This window comes from Argiope bruennichi, chromosome 6, assembly GCF_947563725.1.
Source record: "Argiope bruennichi chromosome 6, qqArgBrue1.1, whole genome shotgun sequence".
In the NCBI taxonomy this organism is placed as follows: Eukaryota; Metazoa; Arthropoda; class Arachnida; order Araneae; family Araneidae; genus Argiope; species Argiope bruennichi.
This window is the reverse complement of record NC_079156.1, coordinates 37,748,112-37,767,515: the sequence shown is the minus strand read 5'-3', so window position 1 is coordinate 37,767,515 and position 19,404 is coordinate 37,748,112. Positions and strand designations below refer to the sequence as shown.

The following is a 19,404-nucleotide window of genomic DNA, read 5'->3' as shown; positions in this document are numbered from 1 at the left end:
TCGCAATTTAGACCTGATTCAGAGAACGATCATCCCTGATTCAGTACCCCCAGTGGTATTACTCTCGACATTGTGGATTTTGTGACCACGACAGATTTATACTTGCGCCAGCCACCACACACGGAGAGTCTTCGGCTGGCGGGATTCGAACTCGCAACCCAAGGGACGCGAATACAACGCCCTACCAACCAGGCTATCCCGGCCCACAATCTTACTTTACTCGAATAAAACAAAATCGAATACAATCATTGAATTGATTAAAATAAATATGATTTTGAATATGAAGTTTACATGAAATGGTTAAAATTGAAGCTTTAATACTGTTGCGGTTAAATTTTTATTATTTTAAAAAAATAATTGTAAAAAAAATGCAAGAAAATGAGAGGAAAGTCATCTTTTACATCACTAAATCATTATGCTGTATGTGCATTTGAATGTTCACGATATTATAAATGCTAATGACAGTCGTTGTGTTGTTTGCATTTTAAGTTTTCCATTCTTGGAAAAGTCACGTGATCTCAATAGCACACTAGCTAGTAGATGCATCTAGGTTTTGATCCAATGTAAAATAATTCGTTGTATTTTTTAATCTATCCATGAAATAATATTATCAGAATGATAAGTGGTGTGACCAATGATAGGTGTGCAAATCTGATATTCAAAAATCTTATAAAATGAATAATAAATCTGACTAATAATTGGTGTGCGGTTTTGAGATTTCAGAGGTTATTGGAAAAAAAAATAATAGAAAAAGGAAGCTTTTTAAATAAACCCGATTTTACTAGTTATCATAAAAATGTTTTAGTCTCTTCTCTTCATACATTTATAGTATTGCATATAAATTAATACTATTGATTTTTTTGAAAAAAAAATTCTATTTCATTTTATTTTAAATTGGAATGAAAAATGTTTACACACTTTAGAAAGAAATTATGAGCGTTTTGAAGAAATGTTCTGAACAGAAATATAAAAAAAATAAGAAGACATTTCTTGTTGATGAATATGTTGCTTCTGTCTCTCTGATTAAATTGAGTTTCATCGGTTATAGTAATATACAACTATTAAAAAAAAGAATGTTAGGAAAGAAATGCTGTAAATGGAAAATAAAGTGTAAAATGCTGAGTATTACTTACCGGTACCAGCCGGAACTTCCCATAATAATAACCTGCTTTAATAAAAATATAAAGCAAGAATTTGGAAATAAAAAAAAAATTTAACTTTCATGAGCATTTTACTGAATACATTCTTTACAAATAATAAAAATGATAGCATGCGTGTGTATGTTCGCACCCTATAGGTTAAAAGTGTACATGATTTTATAATACCTGAAGTGTACTTAGACATTATAAAAATTATTTCAAAACGGGTTTAGTATTTTTATTCTCGCATTTCCTTCAAACTTTTAAAATAGGCATTCTAATAACTAACACACAAGCACTGAATTGTACTAAAAGATATGAAAAGTGCGGGTTTTCGTATAAAAAGTGTATTTTCAAAAATGCGTTTAAAAAGTTAGTTTTAATTTATATAACAAAAAATTTTAAGTAGTAAATTTTGATAAAGTGGAAATGATAAAACATTTAATTATGGATCACTTCGTAGAGAATTGCCATCAATACCCAACGTACAGAAAAAAATCTAATAAAATGCTTTTAAAAGAAAAAAAAAACATTTTTTGCAACTAAAATGCTGTTTTATTATTAGTTTAAATATTTTTTTTTTTAATTATAAAGCTACATAACATAAAAAAATGAGAAAAACCGAAGCAATAAAGTTTGGGTTGGATTGATATTCCAAAATGTAAACTCGACTTGAATTTCATCTCAACAATTTGTCTCTTGTAAATGAAATGAAGCACAATATTATATTATTTAAATATATATAGCAAAAATATGAAAGAAGAAAAAAAAATGGCTTTAGTGTCTCAATTCCCAAGGGCTATGTAGCGAAAGTTCATTGCAGCTATCCTATTTATTGATTCTGATTTGTTATTTTTATACATATTTGAGCCAATGAGAAAAATGAATTTTTCTTACAAATTGACTAACGAAATTCTTTTGCAGCCCAAATTCATTTATCAGAAAATGTCTTGAGACTCTCATTCCCTCTAGGAATATATTCCAAAATCCAAAATATTCCAAGTGTAGGAAGGACTGGTCTTGTATTTTATCAGTGGGATGACTCGCGACCAAAATTGAAGAAGCGTGTTTTCAGACTATTTTGAATATTGTGGTTGGGGTAGTGAGTTAACGTTTTAGCGAAACAGACTACTTTGTTATGCAAAATGCACATGCCTTCCGAAATGGGTTGCTAATCATGAAGAAAAGGAAAAGATAACTAAATATTGTTGATGTTTCAGTCGATTGACGAGACATATGACTTTAATTCTTTCATTAAATGTATCTGTTGCTATTCCGTTCTAGCTTCAAGTTAAATAATCAGACCTCCAACTTCAGATTTATGTAATATTATGTAAAATATGAGGAAAAAACACTAGCTTTAAAGATTCAATTCCTAAGGGCCTTGTCGTCATGCTTCCTTGGAATTAACATATTGATTGATTCTGTCTTGGCATTTGTATATATACTTCAGGCAATAAGAAAAAAAAAGAATTTTGTTCGCCGTATGCCTTTACAAATAAGATTCTTTCTCCTGAAGATGCCTGAAAAATTCCATTACTTCTCTGAATATATTCTAAAAAAAAAAAAGCAAGCTTAGAGAGCTAGCTGCATTTTCAAATTGGATGAATCAAACAAAAATTTAAGAAATTCTTCTATTGAAATGACCCTTCTATTCACCTTGGGAACATTTGCGGAAGAACCCCTTGACATGATAACGGATGATGGATTTCTTTCTTTGAGGGTGGCTTATCGTATTCGTCTTCCACCTGTTTCTGTCCATATGTCCCCTGGTACGCTTTGTACTCAAACCTTTGTACCTTTTCTACCTACTCGATGACTATTGTAAGAGTGATGACCTTTTCAGGAAGCGCACGTCCATACTAGGCTCTCAATATAATCAGTGATATGTCTTCTAGAAAACAATAATGGGGTGGGGTGGTCAATCGGACACTAGTAGTGATTGATCACACACTTTATTTTACATTAACATCTTCATGCTTTCTTCTAGTTATTGTCATTTACGTTTGATTTAATTTAAACGATGTTTATGTAACCCATAATTTTAAACGATGTTTTAACGATAAACGATGTCATAACATTAAATTTAAACGATGTTTTTAAAAGCACCTTATCTATATAATAAATCTTATGCCGTGTCAGGCTGTGAGCATGTGACTAGTTGACCAGAAAGTCTATAGTTTCCTATTACGTTACTGCTGTTTTGATATATTTAGATTTTATATACCTTCTTGATGGTGCCTGGCTTTTTTAAATTACAATTATTTTTTAAAAAGAATTTTACAAAACTAAATCTTTCATATCCATTCCAATAAATCTTTTCCTGTTTTTAACAATAAGCATATCATAGCTGGTCAACCGACCGATTATGAACTTTTGCATCGAAAATCGCATATCATCTAATCACTTTTGCACATTTGAATTCATGACTTTTTCTAAGAATTATATACAGTTTATATTTTAATATATATATATTTTTTGTATTTTGTTTATTTCGAGAAATACTTGACGACAGACGAAAATATCTCGAGGCAAGATTTTTTACTTGTAAAACTTGCCGCCGATTTTCGAGAAGCCCGTGAACAACCAAAAGAAAAAGCAAATATAAAACGATTGATGCCTAAATTGATTACAGATTCTTATCAATGTAAGGCATGTCAAATAGGATATTATAATGAAAATAAAAAGCAATCAAAATATGTCTAAATGTGAAAAATATGTTTGCGGAAAATGTGCAATGGAAACACCCTGTATTAGTAAATTGCGATAAGCAATGCATTAAAATTTCTTATTCTTTTCATTTTTAATACATAAATTGACAATGCATAATTTTGTTTAATTATACTGACGTTAATATGTTTATTTCCTTTTTAACATTAATATTTCATTCATTCAATCAGGAAATATAAAGTCCGGTCATTTGACTGGTTATAGTAGAAATAGTTATTAATTGTTGGTATGCTTAGTGTTACGGAGAGAAACTAGGAAACAATGCCCTATTTCCAATCATTGTGTTGATTTCGCCAATTTTATTTCATTTCAGAGCTTCAGATACGTTCCTCGATGATGCATGCTTCTCTCCGTCCTTCAATTTTCACCAATAAACTTAACAACATCAGTGCAAAAAGCAGGTCAAGATTCTTTATTGACTAATAATTAAATTTTTATTTAGGAATGTGGTAACGGTTTCATCATTGCAACGGTTACTGTGGGCGAGCAGTTTCTGCTAGTAAGCAGATTATTTAAGCCGCCAAGTAATCAACTGCCTAGGGACCCGCAACTTCCCGAATAAAAGTCAAATTAGAATTAGATATCACTTAAATTTCTAGATAACAGTTCTTAGATTTTTTTTTTTTTTTTTCATATTTCCAAATTTACTACCAGGTTAATGTTTTGTTTCTCTGAATTAGCAAACGAGTTTTTTCATTTCCTCATTTTTTTTTCTTCAGTTTTCTGATTGATTAAGCAGTTTGGTTCTTTAGAATATGTTGAAAGAATTTGTATACGTTTTTAATTTTTTTTTACAATTAATCTTATTCTTTTAATTGGTGGCGTATTGAATCCAACTGAATGGAAAGGTATTAGTAACTATTTTGTTATTTTACTTATTGTAATGATTATTATTTTCCAGTTTCTTATAAATATTGTTTGGCAACGGACTCTAAAACCCTCCACCCTTTTAAGGATGCGGTAGGATGGGTTTAATTCGTCAAAATAGAGATGTGTGGAAAGTAGGAGATGTTTTAACAATAAAATAAACTCGGATTACTCGCAGACGGAATTAAAATAATACGGTCAAAAACTCTACGATACACATGAAAAAAAAAATGAACAAATAAGTGTCTAATAGGGCGAAAATCAGGATCAAAGAATGGCGAAGAATTCCGGAAATGCTTTCATCTTTCCACGTCTCTCTCCTAAATGAGATAGAATCGTCGAAAGGCGGTCGTCTCAGAATACAGAAACGAACAGTACATAGATTTAAATTACAATCGATTAAAAAAAAATGATTTCGAACATTTTCACTACTGGGTGAAATGTAATCTTGCCTATGCACTGTCATAATATTTAATCGGAACTCTGACCACTAAAGACAGAAAGATAATTTGAATAAATATCTGATTACTCTGACATTGTTTATATGAATTTTTTTTATACTCTTCGAAGTTAAGAATTGATAAATCCACTCGTAGATAAAATTTGTTTATAAATGTTTAATTTTTTTTATTCTGCCTACGACGAAGTTACGATGGTTTCTTGGAAAAGTCTAAGACAGTTGGTTCGAGGATTAATTCATTTGAAGATCTATCGTGTGTAGGAATAGCATCACAATTAGATTAGGTTAATTACATTAACGTCCCTTTTTAAGAAACACAAAGGCTATTTTGAGACGAACCTCATAATTTTGAGGTCAGAGGACGAGAACGACACCTGAGCTGGCACACGTCTCCACAAACTTCCACACGAAACGAATGGAAGGACATTTGGCCCCGACGGATTTAACATGCACCAGACCTGCTTACACGACGGTTCTCCGGTGTAATCAGGTCACAAACATGAAGCCTTCCGATGCCGAGAACTTACAGCTAGGCCACCTCGACCTGAATAACGTCCAAAAGTGCTGTATCCATAAGAGAAGACAGTATTTTCATATTGTCTCTTGCCTTCAAAAGTCTATTTATTATTCAGCATGTCTTATTTTTTAATATATATATATATATATATATATATATATATATAATGTATATATTCTTCAAACAAAATAAAGACCTAAGATTTTTTTGAAGCTCTTTTTCTTAAGAACTCTTGCAGAAGCAGAACTAGAATAGAAAAACAGCAAAGTAAGCAACTGCCACAGGCATAACTATTCCGAAAGTGAGTTTGAGAGGTAAGCCTTGAGATTTTTTTAAGCAATAATTTCCAGAACATACTGGGCCGCGGTGGCCTGGTGGTAAGTTCTCATCTTAGAAACCGGAGGGATTCAGGTTCGAGACCCGATTTCACCGAAAAACCTGCGGGTAAAAGGGTTTGGTGCGCGTACGTCGTGGTCAATCATCCTCCCGCTGTTGTGGTGTGGCAGTTTGGAAAAGTGCGCTCACATGTCGTCCTCGTCATCTGAACGCGTTTCAAAATTACGAGCTCTGTCCCAAAACAGCCCTAGTATTGCTTTAAAACGGGACGTTAATATAACTAACCTAAACCAGGTCATGCTTTCATTTGATTTACAAGATCTACTGGAAGTCGTTCAATTTAATTAGCAGTTGCTTTAATTTCAAAACGTCCCTCTGCCACAAAAGTAAAAAAATTCGCCTGTATGGCAAACTTTGTATAGTGATCTAAATTGTGTTGTTAAAAATTTGCAATTTTTTTTTTTTGCCGCTATCTTTAAAATTAGTTCAAGATTCAATTTAATTTAATTTTTCTAATGCGAATAACTGATACCGACTCTCTTGAAATGATGTGGAATTAAACGTTGCTATTTTTAAATTTTCATTATATTTTTTATTTGAAACGTCATTATAACGACAACAAATACATATTTTGTGTGATGCTATAACATTGCTTCTCTTTCCTTTGGTATAACGGGGTGCATAAAGACGTGCATCTAAAATTTGGGAAATGGAAAGCACAACAACGTTGTAAAGCTTTTGAAACAGTATAAGGTTTGCTATATCATCGTCCCGTTTTAAAGCAACACTACCGCTATTTTGGGGCGGACCTCGTCATTTTGAACCGTGGTCAGATGAGGAGAAGGGCATCTTATCTGGCACTCCCCTCCAAACTTTCACACCACACCAGTAGGAGGACGTTTAGCCCAGACAGATTTAACATGCAATAGACCCGCTTAAACGACTGTTCTTCTGTGGAATCGGGTTTCAAACCTTAATACCCTCCGGTTCCAAAGTCAAGACTTTTACAACCAGGTCACCGCGGCACTTTGAAACAATATGAGTTACACTTCTGTTAAAATGTGAAGTTTAAAAATATTTCATTAGGAAAACAATTGACCCCGTTGAACGAATGGTCGCGAAAGGCGGTTAGTACGAATTTTTCTACTTAAACGCATCACACATTCATACAGAAATATGCGGTTCTTTACATAGGAATACATGGCCCCATATATAGCCATGTCGGATATTACCAATGTTATAGCATTCTTTTGAGGGCACTATAAATCATTTTTATCTAACTTATGTTGGGTGATAAATAAGGGGAGGGTTATATCTGTACATCTTGTTTACTGTGCACTCATAATTAGTATAACAGCTCCAAACATTAACACTTTTCGTTATTTAATTGCAAACTCATCACTAATAAAAGGATTGAATGACTCATCCATACAAGAATGTGCGTATCTGTCATAAAATTATCAAACAATATCTCTTTCAACAGCTGGTTATACTAATGATAAGAATCAATTCTTGAAAAACTTCCAACACGTTAAATGTTATGTACAAATGCAAGATTTCGCGAAAAAGGAAAAACTTTAAAAAAAAATTGAATCTATCGTAATAATTTCCACGTTGAGTTTATAAGAAATGAATTTTTTCCAATAAATTTTCACAAAAATGTGTGAAGAAAATATAAAAATAATTGAAATATAATATGAAAATAATTGATATAATCTATACTTATAATAAAGCTCAATGTGTGTGTGTGTGTGTGTTGGCGCTCTACAGGCCAGGTCATTTGACATACAGCTATCAAATTTGGTACATGTATACCTTAGAGGTCGGGAATGTGCACCTGGGGTCCCTTTTTTTGAAATTTTAATTAGAATTTTAATTATTAACTAAAAACTAACTTTCCCGCCAAAAAATCTTCCATTTTCCCCACCGCCAACTTTTCCGCCAAAAAAAATCTTCCATTTTCCCCACCGCCAAATGAGTAAGGCTTCAGTTTCTTTTTTCTCCCAACAGTAATGAGGCTAGGGTTAATATTTTTCGGCGGATTATTTTAAACGATTCTGTTTATTTTCTTTATGTTTTATGCATTTAAAATTAAACATTGTTAATTAATCCATGTTTCAGATTCATTCTGAAGTACTTTTGAATTAAAATAACACAGAATAAAGGAAATTAATAATGTATAATCTGCATAGCGTTACCCCAACTGGCGTAGAAAAAATCACTCATTTCCGTTACCTAACTGGCGAAGAAAATTCACGCATGCGCATTGTTCTGATTGTTGTCATGACAATCACTTTCAACGGATGTTTTAAATTATTTTTAGGTTAGTTGCATGCTTTTGTAAGTAAATTGTATTTTTGTTAGTTATATATTTTTTTGTATATTCTTATAGTTTTAAGTACATCGTTTTTTAAGTAGTTTTTTTTAACCTGTTTTCATTGATTAAAATTATTTTTAGGTTAGTTGCATGCTTTTGTAATGAAATTGTATTTATGTTAGTTATATATTTTTTTGTATATGCTTATAGTTTTAAGTACATCGTTTTTAAGTAGTTTTTTTAAACCTGTTTTCGACCAATTATTTTAAACGATTCATTTTATTTTCTTAGTGTTTAATGCATTTAAAATGAAACATTGTTAATGAATCGATCTGTTCATGATGAATCTGAGAAAATTTTGTTGACAAATTCTTGAGATATTACATAAATTAAGAAAGATATTCTTTAGTGCCCATAAAGTTTAAACGCTCAGTGACTCTATTATCAGTAATCATATTATTAAAAAAATGCTTTGTTTTAGTAAAAAATATTATTATATTAATTGCAGATTAATCATTTACACTTTAATTTAAAGCATAAATTCTACGAGGGTTAACAGAAAATTAGAGAGATACATATCACGTTATGACTGAAGGCCTTTATAATATTATGAGTGAATTATATGATTATCAAAATTTGAAGTTTTAAAATATTTTGCTGAAGAATCTATTAAAGTTGGAATTGCATAAAATATTTAATTATTAAAATTTTAACGAACATTAAGATTGGCGAACCGGCTGGTCGCCAAAGGCGGCTAGTATAAAATAAAATAAAAAATGAAAATAATTGATATAATATATATGAAAATAATTGAAAAAAATTATTATACTGAAAAAATTATTTATTGAACAGTTTTTCAATAAATTTTCGCAAAAATGTATGAAGGATAATTAAACATGATTGTTCTCATATAAATAACACACAAAGAAACAATAGGAACTTCTTCATTTTAAATATTGATTTTATTGTAAATATCAACTTGTTTCTGTCCTGAAATGCAACCAATTTAACAAATGGAAAGCTAATGGATTTCGACATCTTTGTTTTGTTGCTGTTTTGCTTTATTTCTTCTTGTTTAAATTTAAATGTTCTAACAGAAAAATATACGGTACTTCATTATAGTCAATTAAATAGTTATTTTTGAAAGTTGAAGAATACTTAAACGTGGTTCATGGTATTGGAATCATATATAAAAAGGAAGTAATTGCTAAAAGAATAATCTTGAAATGTAATACAAAATTAAAGAGAGTCCCAAGTACTAAAGCTAAGCTATAGTACGAAAGCTAAGCTATAGTACGAAAGCTAAGCTTTAAAGAGGCGCCCTATTATATCAGCTGTAAAACAAAATTCACGAAGTAGTAACTTGTTATCAAGAATTTAAACATTTCTGGCTCTCTTGCATTTCTTTTTAAATTGCATTTTGTTGGTTGTCTGAAATTTTTGTTCTTGTATATTGATGGTAGAACTTTTCATTTCATGAAATATAGTAAGCTCGGAAATATAGTATGTCGATTTATCACTCATATGCAAGTTTCATGCATTGTTTAAACGCCGTCTTTCCTGCTTGAACCACCTGACAACTTTCTTCAGCTGTGACCTTCAAAGGCCGCATTTCAGCCGATAGAGAAATTAGTAGGGAGGACCCGGGCGCGGAGCGCCTATAACCTCCATTCCAGTGCGATGTGCTAGACAGATACATAACAACATAATCTAACATAATTCTATTGTGCATTGTTAGTAAAAAAAAAAAGAAAAGGGAGATAGGTGGGGTGTGTAATTTTTTACTTAGCAAGTTGGTAAACAAGAAACAGAGAGAAAAAATTGGGTTTGTTTACGTAATAAGCAGATCAGTGAGGGGAAATCCCCTTTTTGAGCAGGCCGGCAGTTCGCAGTCGCGTCTAGCTGGATAGGAGAGGGGATGAGTGGGGGAGTCCATTAGCAGTTCTCCAGATGGTGTTTGAAAGGGTTGTTGGTTCTTCCTAACCCTTTTATGTTTACGTTGCGTCTTTGCTCAGGCGTCGGCGGGTGGGCGTGGTTCTTTTTTTTTTCTTCCTTCTTTAAGTTCGCTCCTAATCCCATACATTTTTTATTATTTCTTCTTAAGATTTTTTTTTTCTTTTCTTTTTATTGGTTTATACGCTATTTGAGGAGAATGCTTCAGCTAGAATGAAGAGTTTATTAAGAGGGTTTTTTTCTTTGTCAAGTTTTTGTAGGATTTCTTTTAGATTCGGGATAGCTGCTGTTATTGTTTTTAGGTGGTTGAGCAGTTTGAAGGTATCTTCATACTCTTGATTGTTTTCCGTTAGTTGGATTGCTGGTTCTGTTACGTTTGGAGGAGTTGATATTGCGGGAGTTTTAGAGGGTGCTGGGGTTGGTTGGATATTTACTTTCTTGAACAGGGATGCAAAAGATTTGCCTTGCTGGATTTCTCCATTCTTGTTGACATTTAATTTCGGGAACTTGGGACATCCTCGATAAGATGCAGTATGCGAACCACCGCAGTTCGCACATTTTTTTATAACTATTTCAGCTTTTTTTTGTGGGCATTTGCGTGAATCGTGATTCTCCGCGCAGATTACACATCTTTCTTGCATTCTGCAGTTTTGGCTTACGTGCGCAAAGGATTGACATTTGAAGCCTTGACCAACGGTTTTGCGGATGTATTTTTCAACTTTGATGATCATATAGCATAGCGTGTCTTCATTATAGATACTTTGTAAATTATCTGATTTGTATAAGTGGACCTGGAAGATTGGGAGGAGCTGCTTCGTTCTGAATTGTTTAAGTTGGTTTACCCTGTCAACTCTGTATCCTTTTTTAATTAATTCGTTTTTTATTTCTTCAGATGGGGTATCAATTGGCAGTCCTTTGATAACTATTTTCGTCGGCTTTTCTATTCTATTGGAGATTACATAATATTCTATTTTTTCTTCGTCAAAGTAATTGGTTATTTTTCGGTGGTCTCGCAGTAAAGGTGGAGGAACTCTCCCGATGGCTTTGCCTTACAACTGATTTTATGCGTTTCATTAAGTCTCTTGATTATTGCTTGGTAGTTAATTGTTTTCTTAAATACAATTGGTGGGATATTTGGGCCTATTGTCAGATCTTGCATATTTTCTAGGGGGCTGAATTTATTTTTTGTTTCTACTGTAATATTTTTTTCTATGAGGTGTTTCTTCCCTGATTTATTTTCATCTGAGAGTCGCCTTTTATGTTTATTTCTTAATTTTTGGGTTTGGAATCCCTCATCGTCTTCTACTTGCAACACAGTTATTTGCTCCTCACCGTTAAAAATTGCGGGGTTATTCTTTTTCGCTGCGTTTATTTTTGCTGACTTCTTTACATTATTATTAATTGCTTCGGGGTCCTGATGGATCTCTACTTCCATTTTTTCTTTATCGGCTTGAGCCTCAGTGACTGCTTTGTTAGTGGTTAGTGCCTGAACGGGGGGGTGGGGGTTAGTATGCACAATAGTAGTGTTAGAAGTTGAATGCATCTTTCCCTTTCGGATGTCTTCTCCGGCGGTTATCAGCTCCAAGGATTCTTCGTACTTTGCGATGAGTTCCTGGATCTCGTCCTTACGCTCTGGGAAATCGATTTCATTCGCTTTGAGCAGATTAATGTACTTAAATATCGTTTTCGGTGTCAGGTCCTCTGTTAGATAGATCTGGTACAGTTCATCAACCGTGGGTATCTTCATCGTCATCAGCCCTTCCATAACAGATCCTAAAAAGGACGAGTCGGGCTTAGCAGGTGCGGTAGGGTCGGCGGAATTCCGCATGGTCTGGTCAAGGTCGGAGCTGAGGCAAGACACGTCCTCTCAGTTCAACATCCCAAACTCACGCAAAAATGCCATGCAAAAATGCCAGGCCGCATTTCATTACAATAGAAGACAGTCCATCCATTATGAGCCATTGGGAGGGGAGATATTTCCACCACTCACTGTCCGTTTTCAGGAATCTCTATTGTCATCGTCCGATCTTATCTCTCCTGTGCGTTCTCCTGCTTCATAAAGCTGCATTTTCCCAGCAGAAATCGTGCATACTCCACGGAAAGCAGCAGCTAATCTGATCGCTATTTTAAAACAGTCTCCTAAGACTAAAGTATCAGTTAAAAAAAATGATCGAATTAAATTTCCATTTTGATTTGTTGGAAAGACGAAAATGTTTACCAGGAAGCAATGTGGAATTAGTTCCTAGATATAACATCAATGAAGAATGGAAGGCAACCTGCTTGTGGACGCGGTATGGTCCGACGTATTCCAGGCCCGGATTTCTAAAACTAGAACGAGAATCGACGGCTGAAGAAATCTTCATATCTGGAGCATTTAAGCTATTCAGGGGTGAAAAGTGCTTGCTGAATCGAAAGTTCGGTCAACTAATGGATACTGGTTGTAAGACCGCTATTATAGAGTTTGGTGCTTATAACGACGATTTTTCCAGAGATCCACTCTCCATAAGCGGCAATTTAAGAATTCCCTCTGCATTGGGAAAGCGAGATATGGAATCATTATTTTTATTATCAAGTGATTATGAGCGTTTGCGGGCTGATGAAAGAGCTCCCCTCTCCGACGTCAAATTTAAATGCGGAGCTGAATCTTTTTCAGCTCATAAGATTATCCTGTCTACGAGATCTCCAGTTTTCAGGGCCATGTTCACAACAGACATGACGGAGAATCTTAACAACCAAGTGGAGATAACCGATATAAGCCCGCAGAATTTTAGAGTTTTACTATCTTACATTTACTCCGGTGAAACGGGACAACTCACTTTTGATTCGGTGGAAGGTCTTTTGTTCGCTGGTGACAAATATGAACTTTTGGAACTTAAAAGGAAATGCTCTGAGTTTCTGAAGAGTTCCGTTTCAACCGAAAATGCACTAAATGTTCTAGTTCTTGGATATCTACACGACGACGAATTGAAGACATTTGCGTTGGAGTTTATCTACAAAAATATCACTGTTCTAGAGAAAAAGGAAGATTTTATTAACTTGAGTGAGTGTTATTCATCTTTGTACTTGGATATTTTAAAATTTGTGGGCAAGTCCAGGCGAGAAGAGAGGATGACGTACTTAAAGACTTCGACAAATGAATTTAGGATTTAAATTGTTTCCTAAAATGTATCTGTGAACTCGTGACCATTTTTCATATTTGCGTGACGACTTTTGTGTGTGTGTGCAAGTAATCTGTACTTTTATGCTGTTATCAATGCATTTCATGCTTTTTCATTTACATATATATGTTAATGATATATGTTTTTTTAAATACTTTTTCAATTTGTTTATTTGATTGTTGTATGTGTAATAATACTTAATTAATTATACTGTATATTGTAATGATAAATAAAGCTGGGAAACAAAATCCCAATGGTCTAGTGCATTGATTGTCCAAATGACTTGGCTCTCATTTCACTTGGACTTTTAGGATAAATTAACCCAGTATTAGAAGAAAAAATCTAGAAGGAGGCAGCAAATTAGAGAAAAAGGTATATTTATTATGAGTGCATAAGATATTAGTGTATAAAATAAATCGTTATTAAAATGTTACATTTAAATATTTATATGTATCTCTAATTTTAGTTTCGAATGTAGTATTTGTATGTATCTCTCATGCAAGTTCAGCTGTCGAATGTAATGTCTTCAGATTCATGAGGAACATCCCTATATGCAGTTGTGTTATCATTGAGCACATGTTGGTATGCATGAGGAACATCACCTTTGTCTAATAATTCTGGAATGCGGAGCCAGGAACAATTCTGCTTAAAATCCTTTTTGCACTGCACGTCCGGGAGACCAGCATGTTTTGAAAAACAATGAATAACATGCAGAAGAGAAGAAATGGTGGCTTTATACATTTCTAAAGTTAATTCAGAGATAGTAATACGAGATTTCATTCTAACGGACACTTTTCTCTTGAATTCCTCGTCGAAACGTTTTTTGCATTGAACATGATCTTCTGACTGCCAACACTGTTTGGGACTAGCTTTAAATTCCTCGACTTCCTCATCATTTAGATGTAGGTGTAGTACAAAATCTCCTGAAGCATGAATTTGTGTATGTGTATTTTTCTACTAAATTCTGTGAGGAAATAATATTACAGTAATTTTAATATAAATTAACAGTAACTTTTTTTTTAATGGTCTTCGTTATATTCTTGTCATTTTTTTATATAATTAAAATTAAATCAATTATATGAATGAAATTAAAATCAAGTAATGTTTCATGGTCATCATTATATTCTTTTTGTTTTTATTACCTTCATTGAATTGTTTGATACATATTATAAAATTCAATTACTGAGTTTGGGGAAAAGGAATAACTGCCTTTTTTTTTCAGATTCATTCTCCAATTTTTCCTTTTCTAATAAACTGAAATAAAAATTAAATTTATTAAAAATTTTGCAATTCATCGTTAATTTTTGTAATAATATCAATTTTTCAGTTTCATATTACATTTTATTTGAATAGTAACCACATTTAATTTCTAAAACTTTACTTTCATTCGGCAAAGAAAGTGAAGATATTCTTAGAAATGAAATGTAAGTTTTTTCAGCTAATGGTAGCTGTTAATGTGTTTTTAAATTAGTTATATATTTTTTGTCCTAATGTTCAATTTTAAATTTCTGATTTTTTTTATTGTTAAATGATCATACTGAAAATATAATGAAATCGTAAGGTTCTGGAAAAACAAAATAGTTTTGAAAATATATTTATAATTTTTAAAATATTTAATTATTTAGTGGTTATGAATTGAAGGAAATATTTAGTATAAAAAAGTATTTAATATGTTTTTATTTTTGAAATGTTAATTATTTCTTGTCGAAGTTTAAAATAAATATTCAATAGGCAACTACTTTTAACTAAAATACTTTTAAATGCAAAAGAAATTCTATTGCTATAGGCATGAAGTATTCTGCAAAAGCCGTATAAGAAAAAAAGATTTTTATAAAGATTTGAAACAAATTTCTAATATATAGTCCATTATGTCGCAAGAGAGTTTTAATAAATGTTATTGATTAAGTTACAAGAAATTTGATAAAGTGTCTAAATACGTATTGATGATAATCTACAGAGTGAAAACACACACACACACACACACACACACACACACACAGTGGGAAGATATGATTCTAAAACTTTTCGAAAATTTGTACATTGGAATTTTTAACTTGAAAAATTTTGTGGTTAAATTACATATTTAAAAAAATATCCGATTGAAGAAATTATATTTTGGTTCAAAATCAGTGGCACAAGTTTTTTTAAATCTTTGCCGATTTTATAAATCTAGAATAATCAACATAGCAAATTACATGATTATTAATGCTTTACTTAATTGATTGCTGATGATAGTTCATAGAATGTTATGTTGAAAAAAATAATCATTAGGTTATGTTCTAAAATAATTTGTAAAGTTTAAAGTTCTAAACTTTGAAAGGTATTAGTATAAAGCAAACTAAATGAAAATTGTTGGTGTCAGTGATTTATTTCTGATATCGCCAATTCAATTTTAAAGAATATAAATTAGTTGTTTTATTAGTTTGTCCCATTTTTTTTTTAATTTATTCACTTTTTTTTTTTTGACAATCTGAAAAATCTGTCGAAAAATTTTATGTTTTGCTTATTTAAGAATAATGGAAGGTTACATTTTTATTTTCAGAAATATGAAAAGATTAATTTTACTCACATTCCTTATTTTTCCATGGTTGCTATATTTCTTATTTGAGGTGAAATTTAATTTAATTTACAATTTGGTAACATTCGAAACTGCTTTTTTCTAAATAGAACAGTATAATGTCATATTATCACTTAGAAATGAGCAATTTTGGGTTTTCAAGGATCAATTCTGGAATAACCAATATTGTACCTATCTCTTAATCAACTAAGCCTTTTCTTTCTTTGTAAACTAGCAACATAGTTTTATCCTGTTTAGAAATCTAAATTGATTCCTAGAATCCTGACAAGATAGGATGGTTAAAGTTTGATTTTTTTCTTTACTTTTCCTCAAACATAAATAAAATGTTTTTTATCAGACTCAGACGACTGTACTCGGCGTTCATTGCAGCCAGAAGGAAAAAATTAGCGCCAAAATCTACTGCAGGGATTATCAGTGCACGGGATTATCAGTGCACGCTTGGGCTTCCACTACCCTCCATACGTAACATTCTTCATCAGTATCCATAGAAATTAAAGTCTGCCATAAACCTTTACAATCGAATACCGTAAAGAAAGAAGCATATGCGGGATGTCATCCCTCCCGATTCTTTAACATCTTGTGGACAGATGAATAGAGATGCATAATCCACGATTTTTTTGAATAACAAATAATTTTGCTATTCTTATTTTTAAATATTTTTTGCAAATATCTGTTATTTCAATCCTATTATTAATTAGTATTAAATATAAAATTTATTAGTTGTAATTAATACTTAATTTACTAATTTAAGTAACGTGATTGAATTAATTTATTTATCTCAGCTTACTTCTTAAATTTGATTTTTTTTCAGAACTATTTAATTTCTTTATTGGAGTAAACCATTTTCTGAAAAATTGGAATTAAATATATGTCATTTCTTTAAAATGTTTACTTTAGTTCTTTATTCTACCGATAGATGGCGCCAGCAATAAAAAGAATACATGCAATCAAAGTCAGAAGAAATTAAAAATGATCTTTATGGAATAGTGCATCGTCAAATGCGAATAAGGAAAGTAAAGGTCACTCCCATGAAGTGGAGCGGTGACTTCACATTTTCCAATGCAGTCTCACACTTTCCAGTGAAGTCACCGCTCTGATAAATGTCAGTGATACGCAATTCGATGATACGATTATTCCAAGAATTTCCTGTCCATTCACTTTTCAACCCATTCACAGATTTCTCTTTATTCGCGTTAAGAGGATGGGCAAACATATTTGCCTATTGCCAACTTTAAGATTTTACTTTAATACCGTACATAACATTGAAATCGACTGACTTCTTCGATATCTTTTTAATACATTCACCTAAGAATGATCAATCGTGTATAAACCTTTAAGCATTTTTCAGTATTTTAAGGTAAAAATATCAATACTGAGGAAACTTGCAATTCATTTTACTTGAATTTGTAATTGCAGTTCTTGATAATTCTATCTCATTTCTGCTGTTTTTAATAACGAAGCATTGTTAGTTTTTATCATGAGGTTTCATGGTACATTAACCTGATAAGGATTAATTTTGTATTAATAAAGTGAAAAGAATTTATTTTTAATTTGATTATTTTCCGTGTATTATACAACAAGGAGGTCTTATATTCTTTTTTGTTAAATATATGTTGAAAAAAATGTTGTCGTGTAAATATTTCTCATACAAAATACATATTTTTATGGATGTGATTTCATAGATCTTTGTAAATGAAACCATTCATTTCTTCTATCCAATTAGAAAGAATCGTTAGATGAATGGATTATTCTAAGCATAACTAATTTTATATTCCTTTTATAGTTTTTTTTATTCTTTACAAAATATTTTGAAAAACATATAAACAATTTTTTTTCTTAAAATGTCTGTTTTAAATCTAATTTTTAAGGATGGATGACATAATATATATGTATGCATTGCTCTGAAATACGATTCTTTTAAAATTGAATTTCTACATTTCCTACATTATTTACTACTTTTAAGTGTCACAAATTGAGCAAAGATATTACTTTCCCCTTCTGCAGGTTTTCCACCCATTTGGAATACTAATTAATTCCCAGCCATCCGAAAGTAATTGCTTTACGCGCCAAATTTTCTCTTTGGGAGGAAAATAGATCCTTCTTTTTTTCAATTTCTCAGAAAAATTAGAATTACCTTATAATTTCAAAACGTAGCAAATCTGAGTGGAAATTGGTATTTGTGTTTCATATGACACTGCATAAAACTTACATAAAAAAATATTTGTAATTTTTGCTTTGATAAATTTCTAGTTGTTAATAATTAAATGTTTTCATTCTCATGAATTTTTTTAAAATGTTTAAATTTATTAAAACATTTTTATTACATTGAATTCTAAAATTATTTCTCGAAATTAGGGAGAAAGATTTAATTCTTGAAAGAAACAAAAACAAATATGTATATTTTTGTATAATTTTTATATGGGGTGGATTTATTTCTAGTTCTGCTATTAAAATATTTGTATCTATTTTGTGTGTGTGTGTGTGTCTATTTTTAAGAATAGGTAGAACTGATTTGATTTCATACTGTCGAAAAAATAGTATTGTTAGAATATTTTATCATCATTAATGAATTAAAATCATAATTATTTACACTGCATTTTTATTATACCACATTTCTTCATAGTATTCACTAAAATGTTGCGAATACTATGTTGGGAATACTACCTCCAGAAAAATAAGATTTTTCTGTATTAAATTGCTTTCATTTTTTTCATTGATAGTCTTATTCTGCAAGTTTACCTTAAGCAGACTTAGGCTTTGAACTTTTTTCACAATTTTTCAAGGGATTAAATTTCTTGCTGCATTGCCAATAATTTGAATGTATATATTCTTTTGCGTTCATAAAAATAAAGAAAAGACAGATTCGATTTTACAATAAAATAATAACTAATAAGAATCGTATAAGATGTACAACTGCATTAAAATTCAAATTATAACAAATAGTTATAATACAATAAGTAACAAATTTAACAATTATTATCACTACTTGGAACGAAATTTTCAAGTAAATAAAATATCTCTAATGGTTATCCAAATATCATATAAACACATTTTTTCAGAATGTTTTATTACCTTTCATTTTTGCATAAAATTGTATAGTCTCCAGCGACCTTGCATTTTTTTTAACGTTAAGTCAATTAAATTAAATTTAGAGAACATTTTGATTTGAAATCTACAATAATCACAATCAAGATTAGCGAATCAAATATTTCGCCAGTGGTTTTCAAAAGAGATTGTTAAAAAATTATCAATTTAAAATTTGATGAACAATAAAATAAAATAATTCTAATTCTAATTTTTTTTTATATTTAAAACTAAAGCTTTTAAAGATGACAGAAGCCGTAAACAA

General features: G+C 31.3%; 1 protein-coding gene across 1 annotated transcript; it reads left to right on the top strand.

Moving 5' to 3' along the window:
• Window positions 1-12,485: 12,485 nt before the first annotated feature.
• LOC129971720 (uncharacterized) lies at window positions 12,486-13,469 on the top strand. Its single transcript, XM_056085696.1, has one exon. It carries the CDS (start codon window positions 12,486-12,488, stop codon window positions 13,467-13,469), a length of 984 nt encoding a protein of 327 aa, XP_055941671.1.
• The last annotated feature ends 5,935 nt before the right edge of the window (window positions 13,470-19,404 follow it).